This window comes from Fundulus heteroclitus, unplaced genomic scaffold (genome assembly GCF_011125445.2).
Source record: "Fundulus heteroclitus isolate FHET01 unplaced genomic scaffold, MU-UCD_Fhet_4.1 scaffold_62, whole genome shotgun sequence".
In the NCBI taxonomy this organism is placed as follows: Eukaryota; Metazoa; Chordata; class Actinopteri; order Cyprinodontiformes; family Fundulidae; genus Fundulus; species Fundulus heteroclitus.
Window position 1 is genome coordinate 1425373 of NW_023397055.1, and position 23446 is coordinate 1448818.

General features: G+C 35.9%; 2 protein-coding genes across 3 annotated transcripts; one reads left to right on the top strand and one right to left on the bottom strand.

The window, feature by feature from the left end:
- Nucleotides 1-752: 752 nt before the first annotated feature.
- LOC118561369 (zinc finger protein 224-like) lies at nucleotides 753-4941 on the bottom strand (the record flags this gene model as incomplete). The annotated part of the gene is made up of 2 exons (XM_036133425.1): nucleotides 753-4401; nucleotides 4570-4941. Coding segments are annotated over 2 exons (1089 nt in total), but the record flags the coding sequence as incomplete, so codon positions are not given.
- A 12305-nt stretch (nucleotides 4942-17246) lies between these two features.
- LOC105922285 (zinc finger protein OZF) lies at nucleotides 17247-22812 on the top strand. 2 transcript variants are annotated; one of them, XM_036133416.1, is made up of 3 exons: nucleotides 17247-17295; nucleotides 21333-22520; nucleotides 22574-22812. In XM_036133416.1, the coding sequence occupies exons 1-2, from the start codon at nucleotides 17250-17252 to the stop codon at nucleotides 22493-22495; spliced, it is 1209 nt and encodes a 402-aa protein (XP_035989309.1). In that variant the 5' UTR covers nucleotides 17247-17249; the 3' UTR covers nucleotides 22496-22520; nucleotides 22574-22812. The 2 variants fall into 2 exon arrangements, with proteins under 2 accessions (XP_035989309.1, XP_035989308.1); XM_036133415.1 differs by having other exon boundaries at nucleotides 21333-22812.
- Nucleotides 22813-23446: the final 634 nt, after the last annotated feature.

Sequence of the window (23446 nt, forward strand, 5' to 3'; positions counted from 1 at the left end):
ACAGCTATTCTTTTAATTAGATTTGTTTTTAATTTTTAGGGGCAGTACTGTCCCTTTTTATTAAAGGTAGGTTGACAGGAGGAAGGGAGTGAGAGAGAGGAAGACATGTAACAAAAGACTGAGGCTGCGGTACATGGGCCGCACGCCACCAGCACATCCCAGTTACTTTTACTTTCTTACTGTAAGGTATACAGGTGGGTTGGTGGCCTTGCTTAAATTTTTACTGTTTTTTTTTTTTTTTTACTGACAGTAACTACAGCTGCCAAGGTTTTACATTAAAAACAACAGATGTTTTACAGTGTACTTAAGATCATCATATCATAACCTAATATCGACACATTGCCTAGGCATGGGCCATTGCAATCATTGACATCTTTCAAGACATACTGGAAAAAATACAAATAAATGATCTGGGCTCTTTTAACCAATTCGCCTGGGTCTGAAAGATCAGAGTGATCTCTGGTTGCAAGTTTAGTTGTCACACAAAGTGACACGGTTGATTCTCTCATTTTCTTTTCCCAATGCATCCATTTTCAGATTAACAAACGCACAAGAAACAGCACCAAAAAGAGGGACAGGTTAAGCCTTGACCCTGACTCTTCATCGCTCTCATACTTCAACTTTCTCTTGGAGAAATGTGAAGCTAAAGTGCAGGCCAATAGCTCCTATATGGAGAAGAACAATGGATGAGCAGACAGCAGGACTAGCTCTAACACTAGTAAATTTATACAGGCGTGGACATGCAAACCTGTATTACACATATTAATTCACATGTTTTATCCTCTAAAGGTGCCTCCATACATCTCTAGTGGTATAGCATAGCTGTGAATGCAGTGGACTGGGGTGAATGAGGAGAAGCACAGCACCTTGGCACAAACGGAGCGCCACACTGCAAAAGCTCAGACAGGACCTGCTGGAACCAAGGTTTTCAAGTGGGGCAACTACAAAAAAAAAAACATGGTTGCCCCACAGTTACATCATTTCACGTTATCATTTGTACACTGAGATTGATCATGTTCTTTGCCACATTTACCTCACCTCCCTTCACCCCTGCAGACTGCTGCAACATGTCCAGACCTCTGACACACGTTTGGTTTCACAGGATACACTATGGATCCTAGAGTAACTCTTTGATAGTTTCTTCTTTAAATATGAGAAGTACCAAAGTAGTTTCCTTTAAGTCTTCTAATTAATTCCGTTATAGATATTTTCTACCAGGTTTGTCACATTTTCCCCTCATCTATGTAGCCTCATTGTCTGCACAAGGTGCTTATTTCACTCCTCAGTTTAGGTTTGAAAAAATGTGTCATTGAAAAAATGATAATCAAGAAGCAAGATACTCTTTCAATACATGGACCGGTCTTTATTGAAGGCAAACAGCATTCAAGGTACATTCTTCGCCAAATGCATATCTGGTAAGACAAACCCTGTCTTTATAGGGAACAGATGTACACAAACAGGAGGTGCCTGTCATGGAGAAACTAACAAAGAGCCTCATGTGACGTATAACAGCTTCATCTTAGCTCCTGACCTTTAACCCCTCCTACAACCTGGGGAAGAAACAGCTCTCCTCACCCACTCTAAATTACCATCATCTCCTCACTTTGACCCACGAAGGTAATAAAGTTTTAGGAATACTTCATGAACATGTAAGCACACATTGATATACTGAACTCTGATTAACCTTACATCTCTGCAAACACAGGATATAGACTATATATGCCATTCTGTTAAAAAGGTGTCATGTTTTGCACAAGGTTTAAAACACACAAGAAAATTTTCCATTACATTTTGCCCTTTGCTTAAGGAATAATCACACAAATTAAATTACATTTCTAAACCAAATAGTGACATAAGAACATAAAATGAAAATCATGAAAGCTTCATGAGTCAGTCTCATCACACAAGATCATATTCTCAGTATTTATCTGCAATTATGGGTTCAATTAATTAAGTAAAGGCTCTTGGCAGATTTGGCAGAGAAACAAACTGGGAAAGTTTTGTGTTGAGGCGGTTACATTGTGTTTTTAATACATGGAGCTGACCAACATAGCTTCAGTTAGCATTTTGATAAAAAAGCGTTTTTTATGGTTGATAAAAGGCTGATTTAACAATAGTTGAAAGGAAGATTTGAGCATTGGCATTCTTTTAACTGCAAATTGTGTAAACATATGTAAAAAAACAGAGAAAGAAACTTTAGAAGATATAAATGAACATCACTATAGGATGCTGTTAATCTGAATTAACACTTTTTCAACCAAGAAATCCTCTCTGCTAGGCTAGTGGAACTCAGCTAAGACTAATGAGCAAATTTCAGATAAAAAGAAGCTAAAGAACTATGTAAACATTATAGAAACAAATAAGACAAATAAAATGGTTAAAATTCATCATCAGAATGATTTAGTGAATCCTGGTTTACTGCGGATCCAAGTTAGGGAACCAAAGTTCATCTTCAAGAATATGGATTGAAGTTAAATTAGCTTAACTAATTTAGAACAACATTTAATGTGTTTCAACCCAATCACAAAGCAAACCTGAATTAGGCTAAACATTATTTGGGGAAATAACATTTTAAAAAGCGATTTGCTCAGTAAATATCAGTAACTTTTAGGACACAGACAACTTCACTTGGTCTGTGAACACCACATCACTGGTGAAGAGGGCACCAGTGAAGAGCCCACCTGCCACCACCCATCCTCACCACCTTCTACAGAAGCACCATAGAGAGCATTCTGACTAGCTGTCTCTGTATGTAGTGGGGAGGCTACACCGCCTCCGACTGGAAGAACGTGAGGAGAGTGGTGAGGACAGCAAAGAGGATCCTCAGGGCTCCTCTTCCATTAAGTACATTTCATCTCAGTGCTGCGTGTCATGAACCCATAACATCACCAGGGACCCCTCACACCCCCACCATGGACTGTTCTCCCTGCTGCCCTCTTGGAAGAGGTTCACCAGCATCATCTGCAGATCCACCAGGTTCTGTAACAGCTTTTTCCCTGCTGCCATCAGACTGTTGAATTCTAAACTGGACTCTGCATTATACTCGTACCATTATTGTGCACTATCAACGTTGCCGAACTTTAATAATCCATTTAAATAGGATACAACTCAATGTTTTTACTGCATTTTGCACCATATTTGCGCAACACTAAATTCTTTCATATTATTGCTTTTTTGCACCACTATTTTAAACTGTTTTTCTCCTACACTGTCACATTCTGAACACTGCTGCACTTTATATTGTAATGTTATCTATACTCCATCTGCAATCTCACGACACTGTCACAAGTTGTAGGCAACAAAAATTTGTTTTAGTATACAATTTGTCCAAGTCACTTGATTTAATAATAATTCTCCTGGAAATAGTTACGACTCAAATGGGTAACTTAGGAAGCTAGAGGTCGCTGTTGTGAAAGATCGACCAGAAATTACGTGACGGGGCACATCCTATGGCCACTGTTTACATTAGCTTGATGAGTCTAATGGTTACAGCAGTGTGTATAGACTGACAACACAGCTGTACTACAGCTCAGTCTGAACAAAATAAATAAAATTAAATGTTTTAACACAACTCTAAAGATTAGCTACAATAGAAATGCTGAAACTACCAAATGAAATCCTTGTGCGTTTGATGACAATGCACAAACATCTGTCAGCAAACTACAGCTGTGTTTGAGTTGGTTTTCATCGCAGAGACACTTTCACTCCTGCATGGATTCTCATGTGTCTATTTAAAGTTGATGTTTGGGTAAATCTCTGTCCACATAAATCACAACTGAAAGGCTTTTGTCCTGTATGGATTCTCATGTGCTTATTTAAATTTGATGTTTGGATGAAACTTTTTCCACATAGATCACAACTAAAAGGCTTCTGTCCTGTATGGATTCTCATGTGTATGTTTAAAGATTCTTTAAGGCTAAATCTTTGTCCACAATGATCACAACAGAAAGGCTTCTGTCCTGTATGGATTCTCGTGTGTCTGTTTAACTTTGCTTTTTCGCTGAAACTTTTTTCACACAGACCACAGCTGAAAGGCTTCTGTCCTGAGTGGATTCTTATATGTTTGTTTAAAGTTCCTTTATCGCTAAAACTTTTTCCACATAGATCACAACCGAAAGGCTTCTCTCCTGCATGGATTCTTGTGTGTATTTTTAAATACCCTTTTTGGCTAAAACTTCTCCCACATAGATCACAACTGAAAGGCTTCTTTCCTGTGTGGATTCTCGTGTGTCTTTTTAAAGTTGCTTTTAGGCTAAAACTTTTTCCACATAGATCACAACAGAAAGGCTTCTGTCCTGTGTGGATTATCGTGTGTGTTTTTAAACTTGATTTTTTGCTAAAGCTTTTTCCACATAGATTACAACAGAAAGGCTTCTCTCCTGTATGGATTCTCATATGTATGTTTAAATTTTCTTTTCGCCTAAGTATTTGTCCACATTGATCACAACTGAAAGGCTTCTGTCCTGAGTGGATTCTTATATGTTTGTTTAAAGTTCCTTTATCGCTAAAACTTTTTCCACATAGATCACAACAGAAAGGCTTCTGTCCGGTATGGATTTTCATATGTATGTTTAAATTTTCTTTTCGGCTAAATATTTGTCCACATCGATCACAAATGAAAGGCTTCTGTCCTGTGTGGATTCTTATATGTTTGTTTAAAGTTCCTTTATCGCTAAAACTTTTTCCACATAGATCACAACTGAAAGGTTTCTGTCCTGTGTGGATTCTCATGTGTATTTTTAAATGTTCTTTTTGGCTAAACCTTTTTCCACATAGATCACAACAGAAAGGCTTCTGTCCTGTGTGGATTCTCGTGTGTATTTTTAAATTTGCTATTTGGCTAAATCTCTTTCCACATAGATCACAACAAAAAGGCTTCTGTCCTGTATGGACTCTCATGTGTGTATTTAAATGAGATGTTCGGCTAAAACTTTTTCCACATAGATCACAACAGAAAGGCTTCTGTCCTGTGTGGGTTATTTTGTGTTTGTTTAAAGCGTATTTTCCAATAAATGTTTTACCACAGTCTTTGCAGCTAAACTTCACTCCTGTCTGGACTTTCCTTCGTGAGTCCACATTTTTCTTCTCTGTAGAGCATTTCTTATATCCAGAGTCTGACAAGGCTTTCAGCCCAGAGAGAGGGTGCTCTACATCACTGTCCTCTTCATCATTCTCAGTGTCTTCAGTCTCTAAAGAAATGGAAGCATCTCCATGATCTTGTATCCTGATAGATTCTTCTCCATCATTCGCTTCTGGAAGCTCTCTGCCTTTAATCTGGTCTGGATAAAGCTGTGAGAGCAGCAGAGACTCTTCATCATCCAGAGTCTTTATGGGAGCAGCAACTGGAAACCTGATGGCATTAATCACCTCCTTCCTATGGAGCTGCTCTCCTTGCAGACTGATGTAGACTCCCTTCTCTTCCTCCTTTATGTGAGGGGGACTTGGCTCATGCAGGTCAGCACAAAGTCTTTGGTCTAAAGAATCTTCTTTAACAATCCGCTTCTGAGCAACATCTGCAGTAATCATTGAAACACAAAATGCAAATTAGAAAGGATATTGATCTCAGTCTGAACTGAGGCACATTTTAATAAAGATAAAAGTAAAATATCAATGTACTGAAATGGAATTAACTTCACATTTATTAAGATGATAATTGATGATCCATAAAAGCATGAAAAACACTCTCGGGCAAACTGCAAAAAGGACATTAATTAAAAACTCCTGGACTAATGATTGATAAAAACATTTTTTTTTTTTGCAATAGCACCATGAAGAATCCTCCACTGAAGATCACCAGTCTGTTTTTTTATTGGAGGTTTGTAAAGAGTTCTCCACTGGGGCTTTTGACCTCCAAGCTTATCCACCCATACGCTGATGGCCCTTTTTTCCAAGGTTCTCCTATTCATTACCTTCACACAACACTTATATGCAACTTTTGAGGTTATGTTGCATAAAATCTTGGAGTCTCTGTTGCTTAAAAGGGACTTTCCCATCCACAAAAACAAGGATCCAACTCTACTTCAGGGAATGTAGTCCGTGGGCCAGAATCTGCTTCCTTAAGAACGTTCGTATGAACTGTCAGGGGGCAACTTTCTTCCACCGGGAAAAGTTGCTACTCATAGCAGTGAACTCAAAACACCAACGTTCCCACGTTTTCACTTGCACATTAATAAGTTATAGCCGATAAAAAATCTAAACTGTGGCGCTCCGGTCCAAGAGGTCACGTGATTCGATTTTTGCTGCTCAGCCAATCAGATCGCTGTATTGTCAGCTGTGCGCGTTCACCACGTCATCATGGCTGCGCTCGTAAGATGTTTGTATGCATTTGTTTCCAGACGAAGAAAACCCAATAATAGCATTTTCTGGTGCCAGTTGGCAGAGATCTTGATGGCAAGAAAAAATAAATAGCCCAGAACATCCATCCATCATTCATTTTCTAACACGCTTATCCCCGCTGGGTTCGCGAGGTGCCGCTGTCTATCTCCAGCCGTCAATGGGCCCCTTCGGAATTTGTAGAATTTTGTATTGTATTTTTGAAATCAATAAAAGTTTTAACCTCCAGCTTTGTGAAGTCTAAATATTTTAAACATCACATTCTAATAAAATTAAATTGATTTTTTTTAAAACTAAACTAATACATTGTTTTATTTTTAAAAGCGATATATTTCGTTTTCCCTAATATGGTTAATATCTCTATATGGTTCTTGGTTGAATTAAAATATTATTAAATCTGATAATTTTGGCTGTACCTTTATTCAGTGTTAATTTGATCACACGTGAAATCCGCTCTATATGATCTATTCATGCGGGTCAAAAAGACAAAAATAGACAGCTGTGATGGACTCAGGAAGGTGGATTTTTGGTTTAAGCAGACAGACATGCGACAATCTAATAACATAAAGCTAATATTTTCGTGACACATGTGAAAATGACCACAGAGCCGTTTTCTTTCTCATAACGTGTTATATTGAGTGATCAATCGAGTTTTACCCGACATAGCAATCCTTTATGATCGCACTAACAAATGTTACATTCTCAGTTTTTTCACACAAACTGAACGATAATGTAACGACACCATTGCTATATTTCGTTAAGAAAAGTAAAACATCTTCATTTCCACGCCTAATAGGTTGGAAATGAGGTGGAGTTGAATAGATTCATTCTTCCAGTTGAATGCGCTCTCGGCGCAGGGGATCCAGATTCTGACTGGCGACTAAACAGCTCATCTACTGTATTTATGTTTGTTCTTATATTCATTTTTCATTTAAACAAAGATAAATTTGCAGATTTGACCTTGTAAGGTCGTGTGATAGTTAAGTAAACAAAGTTGATGCTCATCATCAAACTGTTTGTTCTCATTTTTTCCCCAAATAGGAATTGATAAGAGAATCAATAAGGTAATCCGAATTGTGAAAATTTTATCAATTCCCAACCTTATAAATTAAATAGTTCAAAAAACGGATTAAATTAGTGGTTTAAATAAGAAACAAGCATCAAAGCAAAGACATGAAATACGACTGTAAAATCTTTGAATAGAAATGTACCATTTGTATCTCTTTAGTTGGTCAATTATTGAATATATATTTTTAAACTATTTTGTTGTGTTTTATGCAACATATATTATATTTTAGCTACTTTTTGGCCCAGTCTATTTCATTTACTAATTTATTTATTCTGTATTTATCCTGAATTATGGCAGTATTGGTCTTCCATAGTACAGCCAGAATAAAAACAGAGATCCTCTTTCTGGAAAAAAATAAACAAAAAGGCGTTGTTCAGAGGCAGACAGACAAACACGTGCTTAAGGGTACTATATGCTAAGCTAGCATTTGCACCTCTATGCTACATGCTAAGCTAGCATTAGCACCCTATGCTACATGCTAAGCTAGCATTAGCACCTCCTATGCAGAGCTGCAGGCTTAGCCAGTTTTCTGGGGGAAACTCTGCAACAATGAAGAGGAGGAATCCATCAGCTGCTGAAAACGGCTCCTAAACTTTAGCTCCATCCACACAGTTAGCATGAAGAAGGAAATCTCCAAACCTAATCGGTGCAGCAGAACTCTGGGCTGGAAAACATCCCCCATCATCGGTGTCTCCTCTGCTGCGTCCTGCCGCTCTTTGAGCTCCTGCTTCCCTCCAGTTTCTCCGCTGTGCCTCCAGCTGCTGGACTTCTTTCCAGACTTCATCACCTGCAGCAGCTGCTGCTCTCTTCCAGCTTCTGGACTCACAGCAGAACAACAAAGAACTCAGGAGGATCAACGTGGCTGCGCGGCATGAATACCTTGTCGGTAGCACGATCCGTACCATCAGCTCATTTGCGCAAGCGCGAACAGAATAACTTCTGGTAGGAAATATTTCGTTTTTCTTACTTTTTTATTCTTTTGTATTTTTTTGAGGCAGGGGTTTCTTTTTGTATACATCTGTATTTGCGGCAAATTTGCACATTCTAAAAAAAAAAAATAAACAACAGAAATTCATAAAATAAAATACATTGTTTTTTTTAACAGCAAAAATGTTTCCCAGTTGTGGTTAGGGAAATAAAAATATATAAACCATTTCTTAAAGTACATAAACCCCCAGCTATAAATACATATAGGAGTAAAGGAATGTATTTGATTTTGAATTTTTTTGAAGTGAGATGTTTTTTTATCATTTATTTGATTTGCATATGTATGTATTTTGTGCTTAATAAATGTAATTTATATAAGGTATGTGTGTGTTCCTTGTTCTATTCCCTGTTTGTTTTTGTAAAAAAACAAAAAAACAATGCGGCTGCTGTTTTGATGTGTACACCAGAGGGCGCTAACATCTCAATCGATAATTTGAACTTTATAACAAAATAAACGTTTAGAACAAGATTATTTGTATAACGAAATTCACCATATAAGTAAGGATGAAATATTTTTCCAGTCCTGTTTGAACAAGCAATAAAACTAACAGAGTGCATTCAGACAATACAGATAAACGTTACACAATGATATCTTTCCCGAAGATGGCGACGTGAGTAGACGCAAAAAGACTGAGCTCCACTGGAACCGCAAATTTATACGTTCAACGTGCTTCATTTCCTCCCAAAGTTTCAATGGATGGTAAAAAATTACTAAAATCTACGAAACTACAAGCGGGACCCCCCAAAACAAAGACAAAGATTCTTCAACAGCCTAAAGAGATGGAGCATGACTATGCTATGGAAGTCTCGACACAAAATAAACGCGGCCGAGATGGCTCAGCTCCGACAACTCCTTCCAAGATGCAGTCAGACAAAAAAGCGAAGTCAGCTGAAGAAGATGGAAATACCCAGGTGACTAACAATGCCATACTAGATGCCATTATGAGCTTAGAGAAAAGAGTAGAGACGCAGCTCGAAGATATTAAAGAACAAACAAGACAGAGCAGCGCCATGATTGCGAGCTTGACGAAAGCAGTTCAATACAACGCTGAAGAAGTGAAGGAATGCAAAATTAAGATTTCAAAGCTAGAAATTGCCAACAAAGAACTGTTTACAGAGAAGGAAGAATTAAAAGAAAAACTGAGAGCGCAAGAACGTTACAGAATGAGCTGGTGCCTTCGAATTAAAGGAGTGAAGGAGAAACGAGATGAAGATATCAGAACAAAAACGATTCAAATAATAAAAAAGATTCTCCCAGAACTAGAGGCGAAGATTGAGGATGCGGTGGATGTTGTCCACAGATTGGGAAAAAAACAACAGGACAGAAACCGGAATGTGTTGATCCTATTCTCTCAAAAAATAAATAAAAGAAGAACTCTGGAGGCGCAGCAAAGGAGCATCGATCTGTAAAGAAGAAGGTATCAGCTTTGCAGAGATGTTACCAAAAGAAGACATGGAGGAGCGACGTCGTCTGTGGCCGCTGATTGATGAAGCAAGGAAAGCTGGAAAGCAGGCTTTTTTCCGGGGTCCCCATGCATACATTGAAGGAAGAAGAGTGGACATAAATAGGTAAAAACCTTTAACAGGGAGGGAAACATGCTGGCGGTGATGGAACTTGTCTAAGAGCATTTCTCTTTATTACATTCACTTTTCTAGTGAGTGATATTTCAAGTTTTTGATTCTTTAAAAAAAAAAAAAGTTAAGTTCTAAAATTTACTTTGGTTCTTTAAATGTTAGGGGCTTGAAAGAACTTGTTAAAAGGAAAGCTGTTTTTTTATTCTGTAAAGGGCAAAAATCTCATTGTTTGTTTCTACAAGAGACTCATTCTTCAGATGTGGACACTTCATTTTGGAAAAGTCAGTGGGGCGATAGGATCCTGTTCAGTCATGGCACCAGCCGATCCAGTGGAGTTGCTGTGCTTTTCAATCATTTTAAAGGAGAAATAATCACACATCGAACTGATAGTGAAGGTCACTGGCTGACAGCTGTGGTGAAGACTGACGATCTGTTTATTATCTTATGTAACATCTACGGTTATAACAACGAAAATCAAAACAGAATAATGTTGGAAGACATAACAAAGGTGATATCTGAGTTTAAGGCTCGTTACCCTACAGATTATATTTTGATGGGCGGTGATTGGAACATGACCCCTGATGAGTGGTTCGATAGATGGCCTTCAAGATCAGGGAGACCGCAATATAATAGAATAATTAATGACTTTATTGTAACTAGCAACCTGAATGATATTTGGAGATTAAAGAACCCAGGACTTCAAGATTTTACATGGTTCAAGCCTAATGGATGCTGCAAATCTAGGATTGACTACTGGTTGGGAAGTGACTCTGTTTTAAATCACACTTCAAAAATTATAACTTCAAAAGCTCCTCTTACTGACCATTGCTTTATAGAGTTAAGTCTGGAACCTGCTGTTAGGAATTTACAAAAAAAGGGCTATTGGAAGTTTAATGCCAAACTATTAGATTATGAAGATTATAATGTTCAAATTAGAAAATTAATAAGTGAAATTGAAACTAATGCCTCAATTGTAGGTGACATCAACAAATGGGAATTTCTGAAGTTTAAAGTAAGAGAATTTAGCTTTCAGTTCAGCAAAAACCTCAATTCTAAACAAAAGAAATTTGAAAGTGATATTTTAAGTAAAATCCATCAATGTTGCATCAAACCTAGTTTTGGCCCTGAAGAAAAAAATAAACTTATGGAATTACAATCTAAGTTAGATCAACTTTATTTGAATAAAGCAAAAGGTGCCTTTATTAGGTCTCGTGCAAAATGGATTGAGGCAGGAAAAAAGAATTCGTCATATTTTTTTAAATTAGAACGCAACAGACAGACTAATAATTGCATCTCATGCCTTATGGTAAAGGGAGATAAATGTAAAGATTCTAAAGTGTTAGAGAAAGAAGTTTTTAACTTTTATTCCAAACTTTATTCAGCTAATTACTCTGAAATAGATTGTGACAATCTCTTCAAAGACATATCCTCATTGATTCCACAGATTGACTCATCATTTAAAACTATCTGCGATGCCAACCTAAAAATTGAAGAGCTGGATTCTGCTGTAAAGAAAATGACATTAAATAAATCTCCCGGTTCAGATGGCCTTACTGTTAATTTTTACCAATTCTTTTGGACCGACATAAGGAATTTATTATTTAATGCCTTATTAGAATGTATTAAAAAAGAAGAATTGATGCCAACCATGAAACAAGGAGTGATTGTTCTGATCCCTAAACCAGGAAAAGATAAAAGGATTTTAGACAACTTAAGACCCATCACTCTATTAAATACTGATTATAAACTATTTTCTAGTTGTATGGCAGCCAGACTTAAAAAAGGTATTTCCAATATAATTGGTGAAACCCAATCAGGCGTTTTAAAAGGAAGATCCATCCATAATAACATCAGACTGGTTTTAGATTTAGTTGATTACAGTGATTTAATTAGTGATGATGGGTTTATTTTGTTTTTAGATTTCTACAAGGCATTCGATTCTGTTGAACATCCATTTATCTTTAAAACTCTAACTCATTTTGGATTTGGGGAAAAATTTAGGAACCTTATTAAAATGCTTTACAATGACATAAACAGCTCTGTAATATTAAGTCATGGTACTTGTAACAGGTTCAACATTAGTAGAGGAATTCGTCAAGGCTGTGGAAGTTCACCATTATTATTCATAATGGTTGCAGAGATGCTGTCAATATTAATTAAAAACAGTTGCATATCTGGAATTGAGTTACTGGACAAGAAAATAATAATTAGTCAACTAGCCGATGATACAACCCTTTTTCTAAAAAATGAAGAACAAATCCCGTTAGCTCTTCAAAGTATAAAATTATTTTCTAAGGCTTCTGGTCTTCAATTAAATTTAAACAAATGTGAACTTTTTCCCTTGAAAGACCACCCATCACAATCACTGTTTAACATTAATATTAAAAAAGAGGTGAAATACTTGGGAATTGTTATTACAAGAAACAGGATATCTTCTGATAACGTTAACATTTGGAAAAATATTGAAAAATGTAAACTAATTCTTAATCAGTGGTTACAGAGAGACATCTCTCTTTTTGGCAGGATTTTATTAACGAAAATGGAGAGTCTTTCTAGATTTATCTACCCTGCTTACACTCTTCCAATATCAAACAAGATGATAAAAACCATTAATAAACTAAACTTTAACTTTATTTGGAAGAATAAAATTCATTACATTAGGAAAAATGACATGATTAGAACTTATGAAGAAGGTGGGGGAAATGTCATAGATTTTGAGATTATGAATGCTGTATTAAAACTTAAATGGTTGAAATATATAGTAAATAATAATCTTTCAGTTTGGTCTTATATACCCAATTTAGTGTTCAAAAAAATAGGTGGAATCCAATTTCTCTTACAATGTGATTTTGAGATAAACAAATTACCAATTAAATTATCTGATTTTCATAAACAGGTTCTTCTCTATTGGAAATTAATCTTTAGTCATAATTTTACACCCCATAACACCCCTGTTTGGAACAATAGATACGTTCTTAGTAATAGAAAATCTATATTTATGAACGAATGGTATAAAAAAGAAATATGGGCTGTTTCTCATTTCATGGACAATAGTGGTAACCTGTTACTTCATCAGGAGTTTTGTGAAAAGTATCAAATCCATTGTACTAAAAGTAAATATAATCAGATCTTAAAAACATTCCCTTTACCTCTTCAGGCTATGGTTAAACAAGATATAATATTTTCTGATATTTCTCCAAAACTCAAACAAGTTTTTATAGATGACGTTAATTTTTTCAGCACTCAATGTAACAATAAATTTTTGAGGTGTTATTTGACACATTGTTTATCTTCCAATCACGTAAAGAGAGAATATGTTCTCAAAGATTTCGATACAGAAGCAAAAAAGATGATAAGAACTAAATTCCTATCATACCCAGTACCTCCAAAAATGAAAGAAATTCAATTTAAAATTATTAACAGATTTTACCCTACTAAGGAATTTCTAAGTGAAAAATTTAAGTTTGACACTGAAAATTGTGTTTTTTGTGAGGTTGAATCTGAGAGTCTGGAACACCTTTTCTTTCACTGCACTGTAGTCCAATCCTTTTGGCTTGATTTTCTGATGTGGATCCAATCTAAAGGAATTCAATTACCTGATTTTACTCTAAAAGTAGCCTTATTTGGTATAATTGAAAAAATTGAAGATAAAGTTGGTATTAACATTCTAATTCTATTAGTTAAATTTTATTTACACAAATGCCGTTACTTAAAATGTAAACCAGTCATATCTCATTGGAAAAATTAAACAAAATCTTATGTCAAATCTTTAGAATTTGTAAAAACAAAAAATGCTGGTAATTTTCTTTCTTTTGTGAGTAAATTTAATCTGCTGGTTTAATGGCTTGTCCTTGAATCTATGTATAATATAATGTTGCCCCTTATATTATTATTATTGTTATTTTTTTTGTTGTCTTTACTATTATTGTTGCATCTTTGTTTATATCTGTTTGTTTGGTGTATTGAGATACTGGTACCTGGTGTAATGTACAATTGTTAAATAAAGTTTTTTCTGAGAAAGAAAAAAAAAATAAATAAATAAAAAAAAATTCGAAATCAACACAATTCATAAAACTCAATCCAAAAAAGAGAAATTTGAAAAAAAATTAATTTGAAAACATAAAATCTGTAAAATAACCGAAAAAAGAAAAAAAACAGCGTTACTCTCAAAACTTTGTTTTGATGGAGAAGTTGTTCAAAGTTTAACTTCTGAATTTTCCCCAATATCCATTTACAATATGTTTTTTTTATTTTTATTTCCATTTAGAAAGTGTGTTCTCTGCTTGCAACAGTAATGGAACAATATTTATAAATAAATTTAAAGCAGCAAAGCCTTCATTTTAGTAAAAGTCATTAGATAGATCTCATATTTGCTATGGAATTAAAGAGAATGTAAAAATGTGGTTCATAAAAGAAGCTTGTCTAATAATTTTGCACTAATTAAAAATGAAAAGTTTCAAAAAAAAAAAAAAAAAAAAAAAAAAAAAAAAAGGTATCTTTCCCGACTTCTGAGCATATCCGGTGATGACGATGATGACGTCAAGCAATACAATGGAGAGAATGTAAAACGTATCAATTTCTTTCAGAAAAGTCTTTAATATTTTATTTACGATGTAGTTTAGCATTATTTAATGATTTAAGTATAGAAATAAGTATTTTCAGTACAGTAATTACATTTCGTTTTTGGCGACCCGGAAGTTATTCTGTTCGCGCTTGCGCAAATGAGCTGATGGTACGGGACCGGGAGCGTGCTACGCATAGACATATTATAAGAGTAGACCCCGCATTGACTGTCGCTGCGCAGGAATTACGGGCGCCACCTTGGGGCGGTCGACTTGATACCTAATCCTGCTGATTCAAGCTGACACACTAATGATGCCTCAGCACTGTGCGGCTCATTTTTGTTTAAATCGAGGGATTATTTATGTCAGGGCTCGAGGGATAACTTTCACAAGCAAGATGAAAAGACATTGTTTATATTTTTGATCAGAATGTAAGTTTTCTATAGGAGATACAAAGTTGTTGTTAGACATTAGTGAATAAACAGCATATAAATATACATAAAACAGCATATATATATATATATATATATATATATATATATATATATATATATATATATATATATATATATATATATATATATATATATATATATAGTGAACCCTCGCTATACTGCGGTTCACCTTTCACGGTCTCGCTGCTTCACGGATTTGCATTGATGAGCCGTTCATTACAGTTCTCATCAGGTGCCGTGTCGGTTTATAAGAATCTTTTTGCCCAGAAGAAAAAATAGTGACAACTACCGATAAAAATGTGTTCTTCTCCCGAAAAAAAAAACTCACCTTCACCGCGCGCTTTAGAAGAAAAAAACGCTACAGAGCGGAGTCACGGATGCAGCGCCTCAGTCAAAAGAGCAGTGAAATACACACGAGTCACTATTTGTCCTACTGTACTTTGTATTTTTTAATATTAATTTTTCATTTTCTCCCGTTCTAATCCAATGACTCGGGTCGCGGTGGGCCGCGCTGATCTCCGCAATTTGAAGCCTTCAGTTCGTATTGATTAAAATTATTATTTTACAGCTTATTTGTAAATAATAATAAAAAAAACGTTTATATAGTACTTTCATTTGTTAAACAAATGCTTGGGCCGGTAAAAAGGTTTTGTTCTATGGTTTCAATATACTATAGTGTATTTCATTGTATATAATAATTGTAAAAAAATAAATAAAGGTTACTACTTTACAGATTTCGCCCATCACGGGTTCTTTTTGGGAAGTATATGTACATATGTACATGTACAAATGTGTTTGTTTATATAGCAATAAAAAAATTATAAAAAATGTGTGCGTGGCTGTGTTTTGAAACATACATACATCATGTCAGAATATTCTATTACTTTTAACCCCACTAAGATTATTTAAACGCATTGGACCATTTGTTATAATAGCTATAGTTTTAAAGTTTTAAGCAAAACAAATGTGAAAATTAGTTCAACATTAAACGAGTCATAGTTGATTAAAATTGATTCTGCACCTGGTTAACACATTAGACTTAGCGGAGTTGTCGACCGCCCCAAGATGGCGCCCCTAAATCTCGTCAGCGCCTATAGGCGAGAGCGGTCGATGCGGGGTCTACTCTTTATATATGTCTATGGTGCTACGGGTAGTCTACGTACATGTTTTCTACAATCAGGTGTTCAAGCCATAGACATATATAAAGAGTAGACCCCGCACGACGTTACGTAATTTATTTACAAATAAGCTGTAAAATAATAATTTTAATCAATACGAACTGAAGGCTTCAAATTGCGGAGATCAGCGCGGCCCACCGCGACCCGAGTCATTGGATTAGAACGGGAGAAAATGAAAAATTAATATTAAAAAATACAAAGTACAGTAGGACAAATAGTGACTCGTGTGTATTTCACTGCTCTTTTGACTGAGGCGCTGCATCCGTGACTCCGCTCTGTAGCGTTTTTTTCTTCTAAAGCGCGCGGTGAAGGTGAGTTTTTTTTTCGGGAGAAGAACACATTTTTATCGGTAGTTGTCACTATTTTTTCTTCTGGGCAAAAAGATTCTTATAAACCGACACGCCACCTGATGAGAACTGTAATGAACGGCTCATCAATGCAAATCCGTGAAGCAGCGAGACCGTGAAAGGTGAACCGCAGTATAGCGAGGGTTCACTATATATATATATATATATATATATATATATATATATATATATATATATATATATATATATATATATATATATATATATATATATATATGCTGTTTTATGTATATTTATATGCTGTTTATTCACTAATGTCTAACAACAACTTTGTATCTCCTATAGAAAACTTACATTCTGATCAAAAATATAAACAATGTCTTTTCATCTTGCTTGTGAAAGTTATCCCTCGAGCCCTGACATAAATAATCCCTCGATTTAAACAAAAATGAGCCGCACAGTGCTGAGGCATCATTAGTGTGTCAGCTTGAATCAGCAGGATTAGGTATCAAGTCGACCGCCCCAAGGTGGCGCCCGTAATTCCTGCGCAGCGACAGTCAATGCGGGGTCTACTCTTATAATATGTCTATGGTTCAAGCCGCGCAGCCACGTTGATCCTCCGGGTTCTTTGTTGTTCTGCTGTGAGTCCAGAAGCTGGAAGAGAGCAGCAGCTGCTGCAGGTGATGAAGTCTGGAAAGAAGTCCAGCAGCTGGAGGCACAGCGGAGAAACTGGAGGGAAGCAGGAGCTCAAAGAGCGGCAGGACGCAGCAGAGGAGACACCGATGATGGGGGATGTTTTCCAGCCCAGAGTTCTGCTGCACCGATTAGGTTTGGAGATTTCCTTCTTCATGCTAACTGTGTGGATGGAGCTAAAGTTTAGGAGCCGTTTTCAGCAGCTGATGGATTCCTCCTCTTCATTGTTGCAGAGTTTCCCCCAGAAAACTGGCTAAGCCTGCAGCTCTGCATAGGAGGTGCTAATGCTAGCTTAGCATGTAGCATAGAAGTGCTAATGCTAGCTTAGCATGTAGCATAGGAGGTGCTAATGCTAGCTTAGCATGTAGCATCCTTAAGCATCAGGTTTTTGTCGGTCTGCCTCCAAACAAGGTCTATTTGAAGGCCTAGAATATCTGCTGATTGTCCTCTGGAAGACCAATGCTGGCATAATTCAAGATTCATACAGAATAAATACATTGGTACATAGATACTGGGCCAGAAAGTAGCTAAGATATAATATATGTGCCATAAAATGTATAAATAAATAATTTTTATTCAATAATTTTTATTCAATAACCAGCTAAAGAGCTACAAATGGTGCATTTCTCTTCAAAGATTTACCAGTCGTATTTCATGTCTTTGCTTTGCTGCATGTTTTTGATTTAAACCACTAATTTCAATAAGGTTTTTTTTTAACTGTTTAATTTAATTTAATTAACATGTTTATTTCACGTGGTGCCCTGATTACTTCAATATACTGAGAACATTTGCTTAATACAAATATGATGAGGATGAAGGTTAAACATCTGTCGATTATTATAAACATTACGCCAAATATAGCACATTCCCTACAAGCAAACAGTTCTATGGTCATTTATTATCAAATGAATTAAGAATGGGAGTTTATTCTTGGAAAAGGCATTTTTGTTGCTATATAGACCCCAGAATGGATCAGAAGCAGATCCCAAATGTAACAAAATAAAAATTTTATAATATGTTATCAGTGTTGGGGAGTAACGGATTACATGTAACGACGTTACGTAATTTAATTACAAAAAAAGAGTAACTGTAATTCGTTACAGTATTGACCCATGTTGAACATGGGTCAATACTCATTAAAACCTTAAAGTAATCAAAAGTAATTAGTTACATTACTTTTTAAAAGTAATTGAAAAAGTTACACTACAATTACATTTTAAACAAAGTAACTTGTAACTGTAACGGATTACATTTTTAAAGTAACTTACCCAACACTGGTTATAATGTATATAAGTTACACTAAAAATATTCTAAACTCTGGCAGATTTAGATTTTAAAGAGATTTTAATTCAGAAGGTAGCCTTCAATATTGTAACCATGTATAAAGATACATGATAGAGACAGAAACATAAAAAAGAGACAGATGGATAAATGAGAGACAGAAGCTGGCTGCTCACATAAAGCTGTATTCTTTGATATTAATGGAAATCTAAATATTAAAACATCGTAGCATCACCCACCCCAACATGTGATGTGATTGCTGTATGTGATTGTATGTGATATTTACATCCCAATATATTAAAACATGTCCTTTTTAATTCTGAAACGGTGATCTATTTCCACCTCTACTTCCATCTCCTTAGGTGTGAGAGTGTGTGTGAATGGTTGTATGTTGTGTTTGTCTCTGTGTTGCCCTGTGATGGACTGGTGACCTGTCCAGGGTGAACCCGCCTCTCCCCCATTGACAGCTGGAGATAGACACCAGCACCCCTCACAACCCCACAATGATAGACATGTTAGAAGATGGATGAATGGATGGATAACAGAGGCAGCATTTAGCATTTATAGAACGTTTTAACAGAATAACTGCATTGAATTTCCACAGCAGAATGACAGTAAAGATACCAGAGATCATCTTTAGGTTGAAACTGTCAGTTCCTCAGCTTCAGTTTTCTCTGCTGATCAAATCTTCTTTTTCTCTAAACTGAATCTTTTACCATCGTTGTAACATTTTAAAGATCTAGTTTTTCATAATGCATGTAATGTGTTTCAGTGTTGGCTGCAGATGTTAAAGAAGAGGCTCCTGAAGAACAGAGTCCTGAGGGGGAGCAGCAGGAGTCAGAGCCCCTCCACATAAAGGAGGAACAGGAGGAACCCGGGGCCCGTCAGGAAGGAGAGCAGCTCCTGGTGAAGGAGGAGACTGATAGCAGCTTTCCATTAACTGCTGCTCCTATCAACAGTAAGGATTTCAGGGTTTAATTTTTTAAACCATGTTTTTTTTTTTTTGGGGGGGGGGGGGGGCTTTTAACAAGACAAAAGTTATTAAAAGAAGTGGAAGGCTGTTTTTCTTGATGGTGTGCTCTGATTGGAGAATATGAATTGTGTAGAAAGACGATCTAAATGGAAAGACAACTTCTTTGTGATCTGACCGTTTCTGAGCAAAGCAACAAAGCTGATAGCTCCTGAGCAGGTCCTCTGGATTCAGCTTTGACATTAACACGGCCTCATCAGGGCACAACAGACCATATTATACCCCCAAGACCCCAGAAAATGAGAGTTGTTGTCATGACCCTGTAAGACATGTAAAACAAGCTTATTAAATCATGTTAGCTGTTCATTGTAGTGCTGCTGTTCTCACTGTTAACTTTGAACATGGCTGAGAGTCTCAAGATAGCAAATCAGTTTAGCACTTTTAGTATGATGTATACTGGCTGGAAATTTATTTTGAATATTTAGCCCACAACTTCCACACACTAATTCAAATATTATACAAGGAGAGTATTAAATAAAATACCACAGATATTTGTTGTCCAGAACAAATCATATTCTCCTCAAACAGCAACACTTTTGACTAGTCTTGATTTTACTTGTCAGATCTGAAGTTTCAAGATTAATTCATCATCCAATAAAAGACCCAGAAATTCAATTCAATTCAATTCAATTCAATTTTATTTATATAGCGCCAAATCATGAAACATGTCATCTCAAGGCACTTTACAAAGTCAAGTTCAATCATATTATACAGATTGGTCAAAAATGTCCTATATAAGGAAATTTTATATATATTTTTATATATATATAAATTTGATCTCATGGACTCGTTCTAAATCAACACTGTCAATAATTATTTTGATTGCATTGTTTTCTAATTTATTGCAGTTTCAAAACATCATGTTTTATTAAATTTAATGATAAATAGATTTTTGAACCAGTGTTTATTTTTTTCATTTCTATATTGACCACTTTGTGAGTTGGTGGATTTTTTTTGTTTTCCAATATAGAAGACGCTAGTATCATTTTCAAATGTGTATTTTAGCAAGTTTGAAACTTTGATTATGTTATTTCTATACAAATAAAATAAATTGGGACCTCACAATTTTTTTTTTTTTTTATAATTTTGATTAGTGATTACCTGTTTCTAAATGCTACCCCATATAGCCATACCATTCCAGTTTTTTAGTAAAATGTCATAAGAGAACATTTGATTCCACTAGAGATCAAGAAATACACCAGTTGATAATTTAATTTTATCCATTCTGTCGTTTCTTCTTTTAACTGCATCAGTGCCATTGATGATCTGTTTTCTCTTAACCCATGTTGACACTGTCAGGTTGTGCTTTATAATTAAAAAAATCCAGACTTTTACTGGACCCTTTTTATAGTGTTTTAAATAACTGTCAAAGTAGATATACTTGTCTATTATTAAAATTCTTCTACTATTATCATTACAAATGTGATTAGCAGCAACTTTACTAATAAGTTACAGATGTAGGTCAGCATGTCTGCAATATCATCAATTATAATCTTAATAAATGTGAAATTAATTCCATTCCAGTACACTGATATTTTTTCTTCTTACATTTATTGATTAAATATATTGTTATATAATGATCCAGAATGTCATCATCCCGTAGGTTCAAGAAATGTATTTGTTCTACTACTTATAAAGAACAAATAAATATTAAAAGGCCATAGTGATGAATACGTTTGCAAGGAACTGTAAACAAGCAAATGCATAAGAAACGGTTAAAACTAAACACTAAGGAGAATTTAAATCAAAGAATTAAATCTAACTAAATTACTTGAATATATCTTTATTAAAATGTGCCTCAGTTCAGACTGAGATCGATATCCTTTCTAATTTGCATAATGTGTTTCAATGCTTACTGCAGATGTTGCTCAGAAGCGGATTGTTAAAGAAGATTCTTTAGACCAAAGACCTCGTGCCGACCTGCATGAGCCAAGTCCCCCTCAAATAAAGGAGGAAGAGAAGGGAGTCTACATCAGTCTGCCAGGAGAGGAGCTCAATGGGAAGGAGGTGATTAATGCCATCAGGTTTCCAGTTGCTGCTCCCATAAAGACTCTGGATGATGAACAGTCTCTGCTGCTCTCACAGCTTTATCCAGACCAAATTAAAGGCAGAGAACTTCCTGAGGAGAATAATGGAAAAGAATCCATCAGAGTACAAGATCATGGAGATGCTTCCATTTCTTTAGAGACTGAAGACACTGGGATGGATGAAGAGGACAGTGATGTAGAACACAGTCTCTCTGAGCTGAAAGACTTGTCAGACTCTGGATATAAGAAATGCTCTACAGAGAAGAAAAATGTGGACTCACGAAGGAAAGGCCAGACAGGAGTGAAGCTTAGCTGCGAAGACTGTGGTAAAACATTTATTAGAAAATATGCTTTAAACCAACACACAAGATTCCACACAGGACAGAAGCCTTTCGGTTGTGATCTGTGTGGAAAAAGTTTTAGCCAAAAAGCAAATTTAAAAATACACACGAGAATCCATACAGGACAGAAGCCTTTCTCTTGTGATCAATGTGGACAAAGATTTAGCCGAAAAGACACTTTAAACGTACACACGAGAATCCATGCAGGAGAGAAGCCTTTTGGTTGTGATCTATGTGGAAAAAGTTTTAGCGTAAAAGGAACTTTAAAAAAACATATAAGAATCCACACAGGACAGAAGCCTTTTGGTTGTGATCTGTGTGGAAAAAGTTTCAGCCAAAAAGACCATTTAAAAATACACACGAGAATCCACACAGGACAGAAGCCTTTCTCTTGTGATCAATGTGGACAAAGATTTAGCCGAAAAGACACTTTAAACGTACACATGAGAATACATACAGGAGAGAAGCCTTTCTGTTGTGATCTGTGTGGAAAAGGCTTTAGCCAAAAAGAGTATTTAAATAGACATGCGAGAATCCATGCAGGACATAAGCCTTTCCGTTGTGATCTATGTGGAAAAAGTTGTAGCCAAAAAGGGAATTTAAAAACACACATGAGAATCCATGCAGGAGAGAAGCCTTTCTGTTGTGATCTATGAGGAAAATGTTTTAACCAAATCACTTATTTAAAAATACACACGAGAATCCACGTGGATTAAGATTTGGCCAAAAATCACATTTAAAAATACACACGAGAATCCACGTGGATTAAGATTTGGCCAAAAATCACATTTAAAAATACACACGAGAATCCATACAGGACAGAAACCTTTCGATTGTGATCTATGTGGACAAAGATTTCGTGAAAGCGGAACTTTGAAGACCCACATGACAATCCATAAAGAACAGTAGCCTTTTTGTTGTGATCTATGTGAAAAAAGTTTTAGCCAAAAAGCATATTTAATTCACTCACTCCTCCGTGTTGAACACTTGTGTGGTTCCAAAAAATTAAGTAAATAACAGCCTCACGAGAAAAAACATATTTCTCTACAATTACACTGTCGCGCTGCGCTAAAAGGATCCTGTCTGTCTCGCAATACGTGATTACTTCAAAAAGCTCTAAGTTATTATTGCACCTTCCGCGACAGGTTGCTGTAGTAAAAATTAACAAGACATGACTACGACAGACTTCCCTATCTCCTCCACTTATAAAGTCACGATCTCATCCTGAACATGAAATAAGCCTGCTCACGAGCAGGTTTAAGCTTGTGCATATGTTGCTATGACAGCAAGTCCAGGATGAGTGTCAAAGAACCAAACGATCCAAGATCATGCCAAATCATCAACAATCAAATCTAGCTAACTGAGTTAGCGACGTACGAAGAACTGGCCCCTGGTCAGAATGCTCTCTATGGTGCTTCTGTAGAAGGTGGTGAGGATGGGTGGTGGCAAGTGGGCTCTCCTCGTCCTTTGCAGGAAATGCTAGTCCTTTAGTGCCCTCTTGACCAGTGATGTGGTGTTCACAGACCAGGTGAGGTTGTCTGTGTCCTAAAAGTTACTCATATTTAGTGAGCAAATCACTTTTTAAAATTTTATTTCCCCAAATAATG